The sequence below is a fragment of the Ascaphus truei genome, chromosome 2 (assembly GCF_040206685.1).
Source record: "Ascaphus truei isolate aAscTru1 chromosome 2, aAscTru1.hap1, whole genome shotgun sequence".
Lineage (NCBI taxonomy): Eukaryota > Metazoa > Chordata > Amphibia > Anura > Ascaphidae > Ascaphus > Ascaphus truei.
In genome coordinates, this window is record NC_134484.1 from 100,923,645 (window position 1) to 100,944,937 (window position 21,293).

At 45.1% G+C, this 21,293-nt stretch overlaps 1 protein-coding gene across 6 annotated transcripts in view; it reads left to right on the plus strand.

Annotated features, from left to right (window-relative positions):
• The window catches only part of PPP1R42 (protein phosphatase 1 regulatory subunit 42), a 79,975-nt gene that overhangs the window by 40,249 nt on the left and 18,433 nt on the right, over positions 1 to 21,293 (plus strand). For all 6 annotated transcript variants that reach the window (XM_075583845.1, XM_075583855.1, XM_075583827.1 and 3 more), the window contains exon 8: positions 686 to 857. In XM_075583845.1, coding sequence (XP_075439960.1) covers positions 686 to 857 — 172 coding nt within the window. The remainder of the gene's footprint in view (positions 1 to 685; positions 858 to 21,293) is intronic.

Genomic DNA, 21,293 nt, shown 5'->3' on the forward strand with positions numbered 1-21,293 from the left:
ACAAAACAATCTTTCAAGGGAACCTTCCAGTGTGACTCAAGAGGAAAACCTTTGACCAGTTTATTCTGTCTGTGCTCACGTATGGATGTGAAACTTGGACCCTACATGCAAAGATAATTCAGACACTTCAGACTGCTCAAATAAGTATGGAGAGATGTATGCTGTGTATTAACTGAAAAGACAGGAAAAATAATGAATGGGAGCAAAAAAGTCTGTAACAATCACAAGAGTGAAGAAATGAAAAATCGAAATGGGCCGGACACATCGCAAGAAGAAATTTACCATCATTGGACAAAGATGGTACTTTAATGGATTCTAAGACAAAAAAATGAGGACCACAAGTGAGATGGATAAAATCAGAAAATGTGTTGGAGCAATGTGGAGAAGAGAGGTTTGCAACCACAGTACCTGGAAGATCATTGGGGAAGCCTTCATTCAGCAGTGGATCAACAAAGGCTGAAGCTAATCATGATGATGCTATATATTACGCAGGGTTCTTTCTCTAGTACTCTAGTGTCCTAGTTTTGAACATTCCAGAGCACAAACTTTGCAAAATAATACTTTTTATAGAAAATAAAGTTAGACAACATAATTTTTAATACTTCAGTGCGTTTAAATGCATGTATAAAAAAAATTCGATTTTTCTTAAGAGTGATCATGTTTTTGTTTTTATTGTATACTGCAGATGATTTTAAACATTCCCGCTCCCTTCTGCCTGCTCAATATGAGAACCCGAAAGATTTAGGGACGGCAAAAACAAAGTATCTTCATATTGCTCAGACACAAAGCAGTAATAAGCAAGGTCACCTGCAAAGATCAGTGGGAAAAAGAACCATTAACGTTAATGAAGAAATCAGGTAAGTTGCAGTCCTACTGAGATCTGTTCCACTTTTATGATCCATTAGCTTGAAATAGCTTGCTTTTTTAAAAGTTTTGATAACCAGGTTCAAGAATACGATTGGAAAGATGAAGAAGTAAAAGGAGTATGTTAAAGTGTTTAAAATATGTGGGGTAGTTGCTTGGAATCCCTTTTAGCAAAATATGGGTGCTTCTTGCAAGAGAGTGGAAACACAATATAACATTATTCACAGTGTTTATGTATGGGAAAAGGTGGTGTACCTCTAAACAAAGAAAAAATGTTTCTCTAAACTACAATAAATTAATATTTAAATCAAGAATTGTGTTCTTAAAACATTTATGCTTTCAGTTCGTATAATAGACCCATCCCTAATCATTTTGTTTCTTCCTAAGCGATAGGTGCCTGAGCTAAAAAAAAGAAAAGAAAAAGATGACCTCTGAAAGGTCCCTGATTAATAATTATAATAATAATAATAAGATGCATTTTAATGCCTTTTCAAATTTATGTCTGAAAGTCTTATTCTGAACTGATCAGTATAACAAATATCATATTGTAGCACAGGAGCTGCGTCAAATGATGCTGCGGGGTCATGTGATGTTCCGTCATGTGACCCACGGTGTCATTTGACGTGTGTGATGTCACATGACCCCGCGGCATCATTTGATGCCATGGCGACATGTCACACAGACGTCTGAATCACAGTAAATTGAGAGTTGCAGAGGCCTCATGCGATCCCACAGCATTTAATTTAAATGCCTTGGGGTAGAGCGCGGGGCCTCTGCAACCGCTGCGCCCCCCTGCAAAATCTCTCGCCCTGTGCCCCCCAGTTTGCGCTCCCCTGCTGTAGCACATAGAATACAGATGTTTTTGTTTTCTGGTTTAAACATCTATGGCAGTGATTCCCAATCTTCTTTTTTTTTTTCTCGGGGCACCCCTAATTACAGTACTCAGTTGCTGAGAGCCCCCCACTCTGTCCTGTGGCTTGTGTCACTGACTGTCTGTCAGTGCCTTCTGTCACTGTCTGTATCTATTCTGGGTCTTCTATCACTCATTGTCTCTGTCCAGTGTCTTCTGTCTCTGTTTTCTGTCAGTGACAGAAGACAGTACAGAAACAGTCACAGAAAACACACACAACAGGAAAGAACAAATAGACAGGACACACAGACATCAAGCCTCACCTCTCTCCTGCCCAGGCTGCTTCCTCCTCCTCCACTGCTTGGCCACACCCCAGGCTCCTGACACTTTCTCCTGAGTGGCTGCATTACCCAGCAGCAGCCAATCAGGATGGAGGAAATTGCCCAGCCCCCTAGCAACTGCCCTACTTTCTCCCTTCTCTGGGACATTAGGAATATCTCACAGCACCCTTTTGATCCTCGCACAGAACCCCTAAGGTGCCTCTGAACCACAGTTGCGAAACACTGGTCTAAAGTTTCAGCGATCAGGTCTGATTAAAAAAAACTTATATTAAAGTAAACTAAAGGTAATTTGTAGAAACAGAAATTTTTAAACTAAGTAAGTTGAGGTACACCTTTAAGTATGAATGTGCAGTTTAGTGTTACGTACAAATGTAGCACAAGTGTGTGCAATAACGGATTCGCTCTGCCCATTTTTTGCACGCAGTTAATTCAGACTGGCGCGTTGTTTGTGTTTATGCTTTAACGAACCTTCGCGCATGCGCGAATACAACAAACATAGCAGTGCCCTGTTATTGATGCTACCGGGAGCCCCCGGCGACACACTCACCCCCGCAGTTGCCCCCACTGGGATGAGGGTAAAGGAGGGGGAACCGGAGGACTGGGGAGCCGGAGGGGACCTGGCTACATCTAAAATGTGCTCTTCTAATACTACATGTCAAATCTGATTAGAAAAAAATGGCATAGTATTGTATAGTTATATTCAGTACAACCAAGTAACATCATATTATCAAGAGATTCCAGTCCTGTCTCCAAGTTTTATTTTCCAATTGAAATGTAGAGTTAATGAACATATAAATGTACTATTCGGAGTCCCTATTACTAGAGACCTGAAGTCTAATTGGCAGGAGTATAGCATAGAATTGTATGCTGTAGAAAGCTAAAACATGTTGATAAGTACAAAATGTATGTGCCCATATGATATATTATCATTATTATTAGTATAGTTTCTTGTTTCTCATTTGATTTGAAGGAAATATGAAAATGTGCTTTTAAAAATGAATGTAAGGTAATATTATGGATGTCCCTCCAAAAGTTCAATCCCAAAATGATGTGACATGGTTTGTGATCTAAAGATAAATTCACTGGGGGGGTATACTGTTATGACTCGATATGTATAGTATGTGTGTTTTATATGCATGTAGGACCCTATGGGGCTTATTCACTAAACTCCGATAACTGACTTATAGCACTATAAATGCCCTTATAGTGCGATATTGCCTGTTAAGCTATTAGCATAGCTCCGATAACAGGGCAATATCGCACAAAACCGGCTTTTCATAGTATTATAACACTCTGGCTAAAACAAGCCGTACAATAAGCCAAAAAATGCTTGAAATCGAATTTTTTTTGCCAGTAACTGCTAAAGGTATTGCAATATGCATAAAAGGAGTTTCTTTTAGTTTTACTGCTTAGGATTGATACCGGATGTCCCCGGGGGTCAGTGCTACGAAGTAAAAATAAAATTACAGACCATTTCATTACCTTTGGCGGCTAAGGTAATGAAAGATTAAATAGCAGGCACTGATTTGTTGTTGGTACTGGAGGTGGGTGTAGCTTGTAGTTGCCCCGGGGCGGGTGTTTAGGCTTTGCGGGAGGGTGGCAATAGAAGTTAACTCCTTCAATACCTTAATGGTTACAACTGCTAAGGTAATGAAGGGGTTAACCCCATCACGCTACCCTCCCACATGGCCTAAACACCCACCCCGGGGAAACTACCTCCTTCACGCACCCCCAGTACCAACGACACCACACAGAAATGGGTGAAAGTGCTATTAACCAAAGATGGCTAATAGGGCCTTTCCCCATTCAAAAAAACATTACAGTGCAATACAATAAATACAACTCTCCCCCAACATATACACAACAATAATGGGCAAAATTACTATTATCCACATCTGGAGAATAGCACATTTGTCCATTTAAAAATAAAACATTACCCAGCCCGCCTAAAATAAATACAAGTTCTACATACCCCAGCCAGGATGAAGACCGTCCTCATCACCGTCATCCGTGGGTAGCAATTTTACAATTAAAAAATAAACTACTGGCCACTAACCCCTTAATCACCTTAGCAGTTAGTAACCACCTGTGAGGCATAACCGCCCTCCCCAGGGCAACTACCCTCACCCCCGCTACCCATTGACTGGTACAGTGGTAAACCATGCCCATAATATGGCCATGGTTTGCCACTATGGCAATGACTGGGCAGGCTACAAAAAAACAGGCACAAAAATAAAACACATTACATTAAAATCAAAACAAAAAATGCCAATAAACCAATTGATTGGCACAGTGGTATACCATGCCCATATAATATAAGCATGGTTTGCCACTCTGGCAGTCAATGGGCAACCTAAAAAAAAACAAGCACCAAAAATACAATACATAACAATTAAATAAAAACAAGCATTTGCCTAAAAATGCATTGCTTGACTGTGTTTATCTATACCCTGAAAGGGCAATTGATAAGCACATTGGCAGTCAATGGGCAAGCAACAAAAAATTCCGCAATTAAATCAAATACAATCAATGCGTTTCTTACCTTTGATGTCTTCACCCACGTCCTACGCGAGCACCGACTCTTGACCCTCGACGCAATGCTCCTCAGCAGCCGATGCGCAGAAGTCCATGATCATATGTTGCTTGAAGAGACGTCTCCCTGGGGTGAGTTCTTTCTTTTCTTCTTTCTTTGTAATCCAAAATGGACCCGGAGATGTTGATCCGACGTCTTCTTGGCATTAAATGAGACGGGACAGGCCTTCTACAAGGCCTGTGATGTCACAATTAAGTGTCAAATGGTACACCCCCACACCGATTGGCTGGTGTACCATGTGACAGAATTCCCCCCCCCTTTTTTTTTTAAGGATGTGGCGTCATCAAAAGGGAGGGAAGCCAGCCAATCAGGAAGGATGAAAATTACGTCACCAAAGAAAAATGGCTGCCATCACATGGTACTCCAACCGATTGGATTGGGAGATATACAATGTGAGGCATCACCATGGTATACCCTCATTTCAATTGGTTGGAGTACCATGTGACAGCTTCCATTTTTTTTTTTTAAAGGATGTCACGTCTTCTTGCAATGGATGTCACGTCCTTTAACGGGGCCTGTAACTTGGGAAACCGGGGTCCCCGAGGCTAAAATTAATGCAGTTAAGGTCAGGAGACCCCTGCTTCCGTACACTATTATTAAAATTCACATTAAAGCAGCTTCATTACCTTAGTGGTTTGACGCTACAGTAATGAAGTTTTTTGTTTTTTATTTTAATAGTAGTGTATGAAAGCAGGTGGTCTCCAGAGCTGAATTGTATTGATTTCAGCTTCGGGGACCATCTGCTTCCTGAGTTACAGGCACAGGTATGGGGTGCCGGTATCTCCCTGCATTATTTAAATCCCCCGGTAATGTGGGCCGTGAGGCGGAATATTTAAATATGGCGGGGATACCGGCACCCCATACCGGGGCCTGTGACCCAGGAAGCAGGGGGCCCCCGATACTGAAATCAAAGAGCTCAGGAGACCCCCAGCTCCCGTACACTATTATTGAAATGAACATTTAAACTGCACGATCGCCTGTAAGAGCCGTGCATGGAGATGCAGCTTCTCCGTGCATCTCTTCCCGACTGCAGTTTAAACAAACCGTTTCAGTGCGATAACACTAAGAAAAAAAAAAAAAAGTACGATTTTGCATTTTTTTTACCGAACTTTAAAAATATTGTGTTTTTTCTTAGTGAATACCGTTTTGACACACATTCTTTATAGTGCGGTAAGACAATGCAAAGTCGCTTGGCAATGCACTGAATTTATCCAGGTTTAGTGAATAGGCCCCTGAGTATGTTAGTGCACAAACTGAATGTGTAATGGGGTGACCATTTAATTAATAATTTATCTCCACTTGTCTTTTGTGAGATTAGGTAATGTAATGAATACTACACAGTTTACAAAAGATAAAGATGATTATTACAGGGCATTACCTAGGCCTGGTTGACCCATGGCCAGCCTTCGGGCATGACGGGTCCTTGGACCCCACGCTCCCTCCTGTCCGCGCCGGGATCTAAATTATGCCCGACAGGAGAGGGGAGAGTTGGAGGAGGGAGCTGGGGAGTCCCCGAATCAGCACAGGACCGCATCGCTGCTCATTCACAGGAGAGAGGGAGATGTGTGTGTGTGCCTGCGCAGGGGGTTTTAACTTATGTGTAGCGGCCTTCCTTTTGCTGTGACGCTTTCTCATGGCGACCCGACGTCATGTTACTGCTTGACTGCATGACGCTGCAACGACGCTAGGAGGGGCCAGGATGCCGCCTTGGGCCCAGCCAAAGGTAAGACAAGCCCTGGCTTGACCTTGCATCCAACCATACACAGAACGCACTTAATTTGGGAAGTGAGCCATCTATCAATGCAACTTTGTCACATCAGTTTTGGAGGAGCTGCCAACCATAACATGGACACCCACAAGCTCATCACAAAATGGTATGTGTAAGGTTATCTGTTTACAGGATGTGTAATGAATAAATATATAAAAATAATGGAAACAAATAATAAGTCATCAAGATTTGAGCTGCTGTTTCATCATTCTGTTCTTGGTCATGCACAATATGCAAAATAAAGAAGACCATATAAGAGAAGTTTGTATTTTTCTTTTATACTAGCTGTACCCGGCGTAACATACACCGATCTAGGAGATCTGAAAGGTTACTAATTAAACATTACTTTTTGTTTTCACCCCTCCCAGTAATGCCTTGCTGTCTCTTGTCCCCTCTTCCCCTCCTTACTCTCTCCTCTAGCATGCTCTGCTCTTTGCACTCCCTACCTTACTGTGTCTTGTCCTTTCTGTGAACACTACACTCCCTCCTCACCTACTCTTCTCATCTGTCTCCTCCTCTCCTTGCTGTCTCTCTGTTTCTTCCTCTTACTGACTTTGCTGTCTCTCCTCCCCTCTTTACACTCCCTCCTGCCCCATGTGCATACTGCTCTCCATTCCATCCACAGAGGGGGTGGGATGTGCAGCCTCACTGGTTGTCCCTGGGTAAGTGAAAGGCTGCTCAGTATCACAGAGGGGGATGTGAAGCTTCACTGGCTGTCCCTGAGTGAGTTATATAGATAGATATAACATTAATTAGGACATTACCACAGTCACTCTTCCTCTTCACCTGACTGCCATTAAAAATCCCTCCCCCCAGTGCTTCCTGGGTGAGTGAGAAGCTGTTCAGTGTAACATAGAGGGGGAGGGATGTGCAGTCTTATTGGCTGTCTCTGGGTGAGTGACAGGCCGCTCAGCCTAGAGGGATATGCAGATATCCGTGTGTGTGTGTGTGTGTGTGTGTGTGTGTGTGTGTGTGTGTGTGTGTGTGTGTGTGTGTGTGTGTGTGTGTGTGTTATATATATATATATATATATATATATATATATATATATATCAAGATAAAAAATAAGATTAGCTAATTAGCAAGTGTTATAACATATAATTTGTGTGAAATAAATATAAAGTGTAGAAAGTGATATTAATACAACTAACAGAATGTGTATATAACCGGTTATTAGAGTACCACACTAAGACATAAAACATAGAACAATCAAAAGTTCACACCAGTTCTTTGGGTGAAAGTGAAGTGATGATGGAAAAGTCCAAAACAGGCGGATGATCTGTGTGGAGCTAATTGCTGCTTCTGCAGTGTTTTTTTGCCAAACACAGAGGAATACCAAAAATAAAATAAAAAGAGAAGCACAAGCTCCATAGCGTAATACAGTACTACTTTCACCTGTATTGTTGGTTACCTAGCCATAAAGGCTATTTAAATCCAGATTCTCAGTCATCCAATCACCCCCTGATGCAAAAGAACAACTATGTTATCTTCAAGTGGTATCCGTGATAATTCTTAAAATAAGAAATGATATTACAAGTGAAAAAAAAATATAGTGCCTAAAGCACTATAAAGGTGCATCAAACATATGTGACCGTGAAATTGAGTGAAAGAAATTAGTCAATATAATTCAAATACAGACAAATAAGGTATGCAGTTTCAACCCAACTGTAGATTGCTTCCTCAATCTGTGTATTCTCTCAGGTGTCCAGGTTGATTGGGGAGGGCAGGTATATGTGGAAAAAGCAAGCACACAGGTTACCGGACAGGACCTTCGTGGAGTAGAATAGAAGACTAGAAATAGTATAGACTGATAAAAAAAAAACTTTGAGGAGTAATCATATGTTACAATACACTCACATGGTGCTATGGAGAGTAATCATATGTTAAAACACACTCACATGGTAACCTGTGTACTTGCCTGTCCTTACCTGTGGTTATCGTTAGGTACAACATCACAAAGATACCTTTATATATGTAGCCCTGTTTCCCATACACCTAAGTGAGATTGGGGTGGGTATGCTTCCTTCAGCTACTTCTAGATGTGTTGAGCTGTGACCTGTTGGTGAACAGGAGGGCTGAGTGCTCCGTGATGGTGTAGGGAGAGCCAGAACAGGGGTGCAGGTTACCTTATTCCTCAGTGGTGCAGCCCCTCCAGTCAGCACAGGTGCAGAGAATGGGCCATGCTGACACCTTGTTCTTGGCAGCAGACAGTAATTACAATGATGCTGGGTAGACCTGGCTTTATTGCAGATAGATGATATCAGACAGCAAACACAGACGCATCCCTTTTCTCTCCTTGTTCCCATCTCCTGGTCAGAGCCCTGACTCAGTCAGGCCTGTTCCTCTTTCCTCCCATCCCCTAGTGGGATGGAGGAAGAGGCTCCCCACTCCACAAGGGAAGGGGATCAGGATCACACATAACTTCTCAGACCCTCAATTTTGGAGAGTGTCAGGATTTATAACCTGAGATTGGGGGTTGGAACCCTGTCCCATAACAGCACAGGTTGAATACTGATTGGTTCATCCAAAAGCAGTGCTAGCCAATCAGTATCCATCTCTCAGACTGACACTCTCTGGTGGTTGCTAGGCCTGTTCTTGGATACCAGAATTGTGTCCAAGTCTGTAATACACGCACAGAGCCTAAAGAAGGAATTAACCTTTCCACTGCCTGCACCTAACAGGATTGACACTGGAAAGGCCCAGGAAAAAGAAGTAGCGGCCAGAAGGCTAGGCCATATATACATTTAAAGATTGTGAAATTTGGAGTACAAATTTCATTGGATTTGGGAGGAATTAACTACCTTATCTCTCCAAAACATATTGCACCATTGTATGTATGTTTATTTCCACATATACCTGTGCTCCCCAATCAACCTGGACACCTGTTACGATTGTGCTCGCCACAAACTGAGACCGGACCGCGGGGCTGAGGTGGGGTTATATAATCACTGACCTTAGTCCGCGCCGTGCCAAAGCCCAGCATATAAAGGGCAGTGAGCCAATCACAGGAGGGAGGTGTGTGAGAATTCCTCCAATGATGGAGCACCTGCTAGGGCAGCAGAGATAGCTAGCACAGGTGCTTATAGATTGCCAGAGGGAGTAATTGGAAACTGCACAGTTCTGCAAGGCTCCTTACAACACCTGAGAGAATCACATCTGATGAAGTCACTCACGTGACGAAACGCATTGGGACCAATCACAGACAGACACCTATGCGAGAGGCAATTTCAAACACCTTCTTGGTAGCTATCCAGACATGCTGCTTTCCTGATCTGTCTTCACTGTGGACAGTGTGGACTATATATTTGCGATGTGGCACCACAAGCGACAGCTGTTCCCTGGGACCATTTCTGGCAACTGCCAGTGGTCTCCCTCTGATGCGCCAATCCGAGTCTGTTCTCCGCTCTGATTGTGACATCAAGCAGCGATTTCTTCTCAAATGCGAGTTACCATGTTTCCCTTGTGAGTGCAAGTTCTGGTGACTTTCTCCTATTAATTATATTAAATTATTTTAACTGTTGCGCTATGGAGCTTGTGCGTATTTTTTTATATATATATATTTATCGCACTTTCCCCCACCCCCTGGGACATATGGCACCTACGGTAGGTGTGGTGCGTTACCTGCAGCTCACAGGAGGCCTGAACCTCCACTGCTGTGAGCCTGGGGTGTATCAGATCCATCAGGTGACAGCGCCTCCACCTACGCGTGATCCTAACAATGTGGGATAACCTCGTGCAGGACAATATAAGGAATACACACTGATATGATATAACACTTTTACTGCACACATATAAATAACAGTAATAGACAGAACCACTCAGGCCTCGCAGGGCCGTACCCCCTCACCGTGCCACCCAAACACCTAAACCCCACACCCTGGTGGGGTTTACCCCCAAAGTACTGGGGTGCCCCTGGGCACCCAACCACCCAGGTGTCCCAAACACTCAACCCACCCAAGTGTGAGACAGCGCTGCCCCACTAACGTGTGTAGAGTTGGTGCACTTGGAGTACCTGCCCAGGTTCTCTTGCACCCGGGTATGGCCAGAAAATGAAGTGGTTTCAATGATCCCAGCGATGTTAGCGTAGCCTCTGCCTCTACGTGGGGTGGTGTCCCGCGTGGACGGTGCCACCATAAAGAGTGTCTGATCAGCAGGGGGGGTGATCGGTGGTCTGGGACCAGAAGTCCAGGGTGCAGCCGCGTCCTGGCTGTGTCCCTCACACTGTTACTACAGGGACAGTGTCCCTAAATACTGGGCCTGTCCCTGCTGCAACCACAAGTTGGGAGGAGTCTTGGCCTAGCTGGGGCCTAACAGGGGGTCTCTGGCCTAGTTCAAGTGCCACAAACACTTGCACATGCAACCTACCCTGACTTGTCCCAGCTCAGACTGGCGTGGCTCCAAGCACGCGCAATGTATCAATTCTAGGAGCAGGGGAATCAGGGTTGCGTGATTGGCCCATCTGGTGCACCTGACTACTTGCCCCTGTGCACCATGGGGCTTGTAGTCTCCGCTGAGCCCTGTTATTCCAATGGCGCTTCGCGTGCCAATCACTGCGCAGGCGCGATCTCATTGCGCATGCATGCGTACAAGTAACATAGTGGCGCCCTTCAGAGGAAGCCGCCGGGAGCCTCCGGCGATCCGCTAGCCATCCTGATTACCGGCACTGCTTGTATCCCCTCCACGCAATCACCGGAGGTGCGCGCAACCCACGCTGAACCCACGCACCCCCGCAACAGTCGCGGAGGTAAGCTTGAGAGTCAGATCTGGAAGAAAGCAGTATAGGTTATTTCGGTGTAGGTATATGGCAGTTAAGATATAGAGGGTAAATAAGATATCCAGATCCAGATGTGTGGGAGACAGACAGAGAGGAGAGAGAGAGAGAGACATACAGAAAGAGAGGAGAGAAAGACAGAGACAGAGAGGAGAGTCAGAGGGGAGAGAGAGAGAGAGACAGAGGGAGGAGAGAGACAGAGAGAGAGAGGGGAGAGAGACAGAGAGAGGGGAGATAGAGACAGAGTTCGGAGAGAGAGACAGAGGAGGCGACTGACTTATTGGGGGGGGGGTGACTGACTGGGGGGTGACCGACTGGGGTTATTGGGTGGGGAGGGGGTGAACGACTTGGGTTATTGGGTGGGGAGGGGGTGACCGACTGGGGGATTGGGTGACTGACTGTATGACTGACTGACTTGGTGTGGGGGGGTGACTGATTGGGGGGTACCTCTGGTGTCTTGCACACCCACACACACACTCTCTCTCTCTCTCACTCTCTCATACACACACACACACACACACCTCTCACACTCACACTCTCATACACCTCTCACACTCTCATACACCTCTCACACTCTCTCACACTCTCACACACACACACTCTACCACACAGGGGGGTGATGAAGAGAGGAAAGGCCGCGACCAGCACCACCACTGCCCCCCGTGCGCCAATCCCCCGCCTCGCGCGGGCAAGGGAAAGGGCGGGGGGACAGAACACCCCCGCTACCACCTCCTGCCCGGCGGGCAGCGGGAGCGCTGGGGACGGAGAGGAGCACCCCAGCCTCGTGGGGATGAGCACCGGTGATGGGGAGGAGCACCCCCGCTACCACCTCCCGCCCGGCGGGCAGCGGGAGAGCCGGGGACGGAGAGGAGCACCTCCACTACCACCTCGCGGGGACGAGCACCAGGGACTAGCGACGGGGAGGTGCACCCCCGCTACCACCTCCCGCCCGGTAGGCAGCGGGACTGCCGGGGTCAGAGGAGCACCCCGCTATCACCTCCCACCTCGCTGGGATGGAGAAGAGCACATGGGATGGGGAGGAGCATCCCCGCTACCACCTCCCACCCGGCGGGCTGGGGGAGAGCCGGGGACGGAGGAGCACCCCACTATCGCCTCGCGGGGACGGGGAGGAGCACCCCCGCTACCACCTCCCGCCCAGCGGGTAGCAGGAGAGCCGGGGACGGAGGAGCACAACACTATCACCTCCCACCTCGCGGGGACGGGGAAGAGCACCCCTGCTACCACCTCGCGGTGGCCGCAGGATGCAATAGAGTACTAACCAGTTGAAGCTGAAAGGAAGGCTGATTCGCCTGTGTGGCCTTATATAGAGCCTGGCTGAAAAAAATCTTGGCAGCCCGTCAAGCCAATCAGGTTGCTGGATTTGTAAAATAAAACAAAAAAACATTTTTTTAATCACAGAACCGCGTGCGCTAAGTGGCCATTAGGTGGGGTCGCCACGGGGCAAATCGGCGACCGGGCGACCGGATTTGTCGAGCACTGTGTATATATATATATATATATATATATATATATATATATATATATATATATATATATATATATATATTTTTTTTTTAATATATATATATATATATATATATACATCTATATTTATATAAAGAAGACCACAGTGGCACTCAAAAGCTCAAGATAATCTCATTTAGCAAAGTATGTCATTTAAAAAAATCTATAATAATTTACAATTATTAAAGTGATTTCAAACTGATCCTGGGCAAGGGATTTTACATAAAATGTATATTTAATTACTAATTGGTTCCAATATAAACAGGTTAATTAAGAGCTTTCTTCTGTTAGCTTTATAAATGGTTAATTTGTACATAACCACTGAGTCTATTTTTATGTCTCCATAAACAATATTTTCTCCTGTATTAAAAACCAAAAGTCATGCTCTCTGAAGCAAAAAAGTAAAAAGCTTAATTTTTCAGCTGCGTGTCTGAATATCTAGAACCGCACCTTTTCATGCTTCACTGGCTAAATTTAATATCTAAATGGTATTTTGGCGAAGATCTTTTCTTCTGGAAGAATATATGCAAATATGATATATTTTTTATGGTTTTGAGTGAAAGGTGAAAGCAAATTTCAGTATAATTTGTTTTCTTGTTGCTGTTGTGAATATATCATCATGTGACATGAAGTTGGAGACTCTCCTGTTGGCATGTCGCAGAAGTCACTGACGTGTACAATCACGCTCTTCCTTCTTGCTTTGATAGGGGTTTGTACCTGGGGAGGTTATAGATGACATCAGTGAAATCCTTGTACAGCTTTGTGAAGTGTTTATTTAGTCTCTGATGATAAATTAAGGCAATATTGTGTAAATGACTGGGAATGCTGGAAAAAAAAAACTTACCACAAGTTGTATAATGCAATAGGAAGGACTTTTTCAGATTATTAGTTTTAGAATGTAGGTTTGTTTTCCTGCAGAGACCAATCTTCCAGATGTAACTAATGAGCCATTCATTTATCCCTGGAGTTTTGGTGAAAGATATGCAATTTGTACATACTGATGGTACTTTAAATGAAAGTTCAGAACCATAGCATGTTTTTTTTTTTAACAAACTTAATACAGACATATGGACAAAAAAGTAGGAACATACAAATAATTAGTCAGTCTTCTACAAAATACAGATATAATACTATATTTATCCATCCACACTAAAAATACAATGTATAAGAGAATAGTTTAACTATGCTAAATTAATTTTACAAGATAATAACAATTCTATTTTCTTCAGGGAGCCAGAGGCAGCATCTTGGATTTGTGATGGCTTCCATTACCTTGGAAGTGCATAATGATTCATTTATAATCCTCCTGACTAGTGTTTCTTCTGGAACAACGTAAATCCTTAATTTTATCACAGTTGTGTATGTAGCCAGGTCACCTAATGGCTACTATTCTGCTCTTTGGCTGGCAGTAAACCCTGGTACAATCAGGTTGCCAGTAGTTGCTATGGGGTTCTCTCCTTCCGAGGAGCTGCATTTGAGTGACAGCAGGAGGCGGTGACATCAGGCCTGGGCATGACCAATCATGAGCCAGACCTGATGCCCTCCCTCTGGCAGTACTTAAAGGCAGGACCACCCTAAATTTGTAGGTTGTCCTTCCCCCACTGAGGAAGGCAGGTCGCACAATGGAAAGGCTGAGATTGGGCCTTCTCCAGCAGAGGTGTGCCTTTTCCTTGTCAAAATGTTTTGCTGCATTGCAATGCTAGGGCCTATCCAGGGTTTGCAGAGGGAGTTGGTTGAGGTGGGAGAGGGCAGTTGTGTGCAGTCTGTTGGGAGAGGCTGCAGTAAATATGGAATTTACTAAAAAAGGTGTTCGGTGAAACCAAACCAAGTTTGTATAGAAATGCATGTAAGATGCCATTGCTGTGGCCATAACACAACCTTAGAGCATCCGATGTATAAAGACGTTATCATTATGTCTTCCAACAGTCTCCCCTCCTGGAAGAATGTTTTGCTGTTTGTCTATGTTTGCATGCATGTACAATTTAAAGTACTCTACTCACCCTCTTGCAACTATGATAGCAACATTTATGAACCAGGTATTGAAAGTTAAATGGGAATAAAAACTATCTACTCTGATCAAAGATATGTTATGAAGTCCTAATAAAACTGATGGCGGTGCAAATGCTTAATGTCAGCCAATGTTACCTACTGAATGTTCAGGAGTCTCTAAAAGGTAAACCTCTGTAATTCTGAGCATGTGCAGATAATTAAGTGTTCATTAACCCTGTCAGTACTAGAGGAGCATGCAACACATTTTGTTTTACTTTTCAGTGTGTTTCAGCCTCCTCCGGCAGTCTCGTGTGACCTACATTACCTTAAAAGTTAGCTCAAGGGGATGCCCTTAAACCTTCACTGCCAGAGGGACCAGCAATGTATTAGAAACAAAGGAGTTGCTTGCCCCTCTTGAAGTGAATGGATGCAAGCAGTTTTATTTTATGCTGTCCTATATAATGGCCTAGTGCAGGCCTGCACAACTCGTAAAGTGCGGAGGGCCGAAATGCTCCAAGAAAAAAAAAATTGGGCTGCACGGGTAAAATCATCATCATCATCATCATCATCATCATCATCATCATCATCGTCTCTCCTCCAGCACCTCATCATCATCCTGCACCTCCCATTACTCTCCCCCCTGCATCTCCCATCTCCCCCCCCCTGCATCTCCCATCTCTCCCCCCCTGCATCTCACATCTCTCCCCATCTCTCCCCCCCTGCATCTCCCATCTCTCCCCCCCTGCATCTTCCATCTCTCCCCCCCCCCTGCATCTCCCATCTCTCCCTCCCCTGCATCTCCCATCTCACTCCCCCCCCCTGCATCTCCCATCTCTCCCCCCCCTGCATCTCCCATCTCTCCCCCCCCTGCATCTCCCATCTCTCCCCCCCTGCATCTCCCATCTCTCCCCCCCCCCTCGGCATCTCCCATCTCTCCCCCCCCTCTGCATCTCCCATCTCTCCCCCCCCCTCTGCATCTCCCATCTCTCCCCCCCCCCCTGCATCTCCCATCTCTCCCCCCCTGCATCTCCCATCTCTTTCCCCCTCTGAATCTCCCATCTCCCCCCCCCTCTGCCTCTCCCATCTCTCCCCCCCTGCATCTCCCATCTCCCCCCCCTGCATCTCCCATCTCTCCCCCCCTCTGCATCTCCCATCTCTCCCCCCCCTGCATCTCCCATTTCTCCCCCCCCCTGCATCTCCCATCTCTCCCCATCTCTCCCCCCCTGCATCTCCCATCTCACTCCCCCCCCTGCATCTCCCATCTCTCCCCCCCTTCTACATCTCCCATCTCTCCCCCCCCTGCATCTCCCATCTCTCCCCCCCCCCTGCATCTCCCATCTCTCCCCCCCCCTGCATCTCCCATCTCTCCCCATCTCTCCCCCCCCTGCATCTCCCATCTCTCCCCATCTCTCCCCCCCTGCATCTCCCATCTCACTCCCCCCCCTGCATCTCCCATCTCTCCCCCCCATCTGCATCTCCCATCTCTCCCCCCCCCTGCATCTCCCATCTCTCCCCATCTCTCCCCCCCCTGCATCTCCCATCTCACTCCCCCCCCTGCATCTCCCATCTCCCCCCCCCCTCTGCATCTCCCATCTCTCCCCCCCCTGCATCTCCCATCTCCCCCCCCTGCATCTCCCATCTCACTCCCCTCCCTGCATCTCCCATCTCACTTCCCCCCCTGCATCTCCCATCTCTACCCCCCCCCCTCTGCATCTCCCATCTCTCCCCCCCTCTGCATCTCCCATCTCTCCCCCCCTCTGCATCTCCCATCTCGCTCCCCCCCCTGCATCTAACATCTCACTCCCCCCCCTGCATCTCCCATCTCTCCCCCCCCTCTGCATCTCCCATCTCTCCCCCCCTCTGCATCTCCCATCTCTCCCCCCCTCTGCATCTCCCATCTCACTCCCCCCCCTGCATCTCCCATCTCACTCCCCCCCCTGCATCTCCCATCTCCCCCCCCCCTGCATCTCCCATCTCTCAATCTCCCTCGCCCCCCCAAGCTTCTTTGCCCCCCCCCAATCTCCCTCTCTCCCCCGCATCTCCATCTTTCCCTGGTCCCACGGGTCCCACTCCCTGCCTATGCGACCACACTGCCGGGGTGCAGGAGGGAGGGCCAGAGGGAGAGTCTGGGTGCCGGATGGGGAGTTACAGCGGGAGAGCGGGAGAGCGGGAGGGCACGTGGCGGCCCCCCCCCTCGCCCCCCCCCCAACCTCTCCCCCCCCCCAACCTCTCCCCCCCCAACCTCCCCCCACCCCCAATCTCCCTCGCCCCCCCAAGCTTCTTTGCCCCCTCTCTCCCCCGCATCTCCCTGGTCCCACGGGTCCCTACCTTATGCGGTCACTGGTGAAGTAATGAACTAGACAGAAGCTCCAGGTGCTGCACTGGCTGGTGTGCAAAAGCGCGGGAGAGCGTGGCTGCTGCTAGCCCCGCCTCCCATCCAATCCCGGGCCACGGCTCAGCTGCCTCTGCATATTTCCAGGGGGGGCCATGCTTCCGCCCCACGTTGGGAGCTGGGAAGGGGGGGGGTGGAGCGGGCCGCGCCGGGACCGCAGGGAATCGGCGCCATTTTTTTTCAAAGTTTTTTTTTTTTTCAAATTTTTTTTTTTTTCAAAGTTTTTTTTTTTTTTTCAAAGTTTTTTTTTTTTTTTACATTTCATTGAGGGCCGCACAGAGAGGCCAGGCGGGCCGCATGCGGCCCGCGGGCCGCGTGTTGTGCAGCCCTGGCCTAGTGGAATATTGGTAATGTTCAGGCATTTTTTTTTAAATTAACACTTGGATTACTAAAATAATCCAATAACGCAAATTGACATGATTAAGTGAAGTGATGTAATTATAGAACAGTAAGAACAGGCACTCCAGAGACGTCTTATGGCTCTTTTAGTGTGGCTACCACAGTTGTTTAAATGTTGCTTGCATATAAAATCTTCTCTATTAAGCACATCTTGTAAAGTGAAGCCATTCAACATCTTATGCAGTAGCTGCCACGATACGTGCTGCAAACCTTTAGTAAATACTGTCATAGTCATAAGATTTATGAGTCATTTATCAAAGTAACCTGGCTGAGCCAGATTTATTGAACTAAAAAAATGTCACTGGTGTCAATGGAAATGGTGAGTAAATCTGGTTTACCTCAGTTTTGCAGCCAGGAGACATAGTATGGATCACACTATAATAATAATTGTTTGTTCTTGTATAGCGCTGCTAGTTTTACGTAGCGTTTTACAGAGACTGTGTCTGCAAAATGTCTCCGTAAAGCGCTATGTAAAACTAGCAGCGCTATACAAGAACAAACAATTATTATTATTATATTTATATGTTTTTTATGGGGTTTGATCATTGTCCCTAATGTATGACTTTAGATACAGGTCTACTAATTTGAAACAATTTACACCACGACCAAAATTACATATGAATACCCACATCATGATATGATCTCTTTTGTAAAGCACTGAGTACAGCTGTGGGTGCTATATAAATAAAGATATACATATAGCTAAACTGATCGATGGTTGGCTTGCCAAACTGCGGATTTTGAAGGTTCCATGCATGTTTAGCTATGTGGATTAACCACTTTTCTAATCCAGGACAAAAAAAACTGTGTGATTATATGAATTCTACATAGGAAACAAGGGTGTCAGAATTGGGCATATCTAAATTATCATTTAAATCCAAATTCTAATTTATTCTAAGAATTTTGTGTGGACATCACGCCTGATAAAATGCTGATTTTCCAAATTCTGTAGAACGTAAAATTTTGCATCTACATTTTCCCTACAAGTTGAGCCACAAATGCAATTTTCTCTTCCCATGACTCTCCTAGTTGGTTTCCTCCTGAATGCAAGTGTCTCTCAGAGATCAAAAATTGAAACAGCAGATATTTGGGGGTAAACATTTAGTGACTAGTATGTCTGAAAAAGTGTCAGGAAAATATTTTTTGTTTACTGCCAATGATGTGCCTGCAAAACTACATACAATTAGGTCTGGAAATAATTGGACACTGACACAATTTTTATAATTTTGGCTCTGTACGCCACCACAATGGATTTGAAATGAAACAACCGAGATGCAATAGAAATGCAGACTTTCAGCTTTAATTCAAGGGGTTGAACAAAAATATTGTATGAAACGTTTAGGAATTGCAACCATTTTCATACAAAGTCCCCTTATTTCAGGGGCTCAAATGTAATTGGACAAATTAACACAATCATAAATAAAATGTTAATTTTTAATACTTTGTCGAGAATCCTTTGCAGGCAATGACCGCTTGAAGTCTGGAACGCATGGACATCACCAAAATCTGGGTTTCCTCCTTTGTGATGCTTTGCCAGTCCTTTACTGCAGCTGTTGTTTGTTTGTGGGTCTTTCTGCCTTAAGTTTTGTCTTCAGCAAGTCAAATGCATGCTCGATCGGGTTGAGATCAGGTGATTGACTCGGCCATTGCAGGATATTCAACTTCTTTGCCTTAAAAAACTCCTGGGTTGCTTTCGCAGTATGTTTTGGGTCATTGTCCATCTGTAAAGTGAAGCGCCGTCCAATCAACTTTGCTGAATTTGGCTGAATCTGAGCAGACAATATATTCCTATACACTTCAGAATTCATCCGGCTGCTTCTGTCTTCTGTCACATCATCAATAAACACTAGTGACCCAGTGCTATTGTAAGCCATGCATGCCCATGCCATCACACTGCCTCCACCGTGTTTTACAGATGATGTGGTATGCTTCGGAACATGAGCCGTTCCAAGCCTTCTCCATACTTTTTTCATCCCATCATTCTGGTACAGGTTGATCTTAGTTTCATATGTCCAAAGAATGCTGTTCCAGAACTGGCTGGCTTTTTTTTAAAGATATTGTTTGGCAAAGTCTAATCTGGCCTCTCTATTCTTGGGCTTATGAATGGTTTGCACCTTGTGGTGAACCCTCTGTATTTGCTCTCGTGAAGTCTTCTCTTTATGGTAGACTTGGATAATGATATGCCTACCTGCTGGAAAGTGTTCTTCACTTGGCTGGATGTTGTGAAGGGGTTTTTCTTTACCATGGAAAGGATCCTACGATCATCCACCACTGTTGTCTTCAGTGGATGTCCAGGCCTTTTTGTGTTGCAGAGCTCACCAGTGCGTTCTATTTTTCTCAGAATGTACCAAACTGTTGATTTGGCCACTCCTAATGTTCCTGCTATCTCTCTGATGGATTATCTTTTTTTTTGCAGCCTAAGGAAGCCCTGTTTAACTTGCATTGAGAGCTCCTTAGACCGCATGTTGTGGATTCACAGCAACAGCTTCCAAATGCAAATGCCACACCTGGAATCAACTCCAGACCTTTTACCTGCTTAATTGATGATGAAATAACGAAGGAATAGCCCACACCTATCCATGAAACAGCTTTTGAGTCAATTGTCCAATTACTTTTGGTCCCTTGAAAAAGAGGGGGCTACATATTAAAGAGATGTAATTCCTAAACCGTTCCTACAATTTGGATGTGAATACCCTCAAATTAAAGCTGATAAACTGCACTTTAATCCCATATTCATTATTTAACTTTAACTTGAATTTACTTTGGTACATAGCCGAAATAACAAAACTTGTATCCGTGTCTAATTATTTCCGGACCTAACTGTATCTTGATATAACCAGCCATTAGTTACTACTGCTATGTTCTCAGAGATTTCAAGAATGGTTTATTTTGCATTAGGTAACTGGCACAGATAAATGTTGCATCCAGTAATATCTTGAGTAATCCAAAATGTAAAGTTACATGACGATGCTGCTGCTGTCCTTCGATGAGTACTAGCTCTACACCAGCGTATCGCAATTTATTCATGTAAGCTGCATGAGTCGCTGGAAATTTTCGAGAAACCTAAATAGAGCATAAGAGTAATATAAATTAGTTTTATTTAAGAAGATGTATTAATGGTTCCACATAATGGTTGTTTGATAAGAGACACTGACAGACAGCAGTAATTTAGATATAGAAGATATACCAAAATACATGGGTTGACTAAATGAAAAACATGTGAATGTAATCTGAATTTTAAAAAAAAACCATTCCTGTAGTGTATTTGTGCAGAATTGTGCATACTGTCAAACAAGGTCACCTCTTCTGCATGATTGAGAGACCTGCAACTCAGTGCAAAGTACATAATCTTAGTACTAAAGTTATCAATGTCTGTCCACATCTGCATGTTTTGTAACTGCTACAAATGAAAACTTTTCAATTAACATAACATAATATAATACTGTAGCACTGAACTTGGCATTTTCACATACTATTGCCATTTTCTTTTCTGAGCCCCGTTGCTTGAAATTCTAACAGAAAACAAAAGTAGCAAAACGGTAAAGGAAAAAAAAGGTTTAAAAAGGTACAATATGTGTCATGAAAAGCTACAATAGCCATCCAAATTTGTTTCGCCTACCGAGAGGTTTCCTGAAAAGTGTTTAATTTTTATTACATGTGCATGTATTTGGCAAGTATTGTGACTTGCACACACTAAAGAACATGCACAGTCCCATAGATCAGCAGTGCGCAAAGTGGGGTGAGGGGCGCGAGATTCGCTGCGGGGGGCGCGGGGGTTACAGAGGTCCCACGCGCTTCCTGA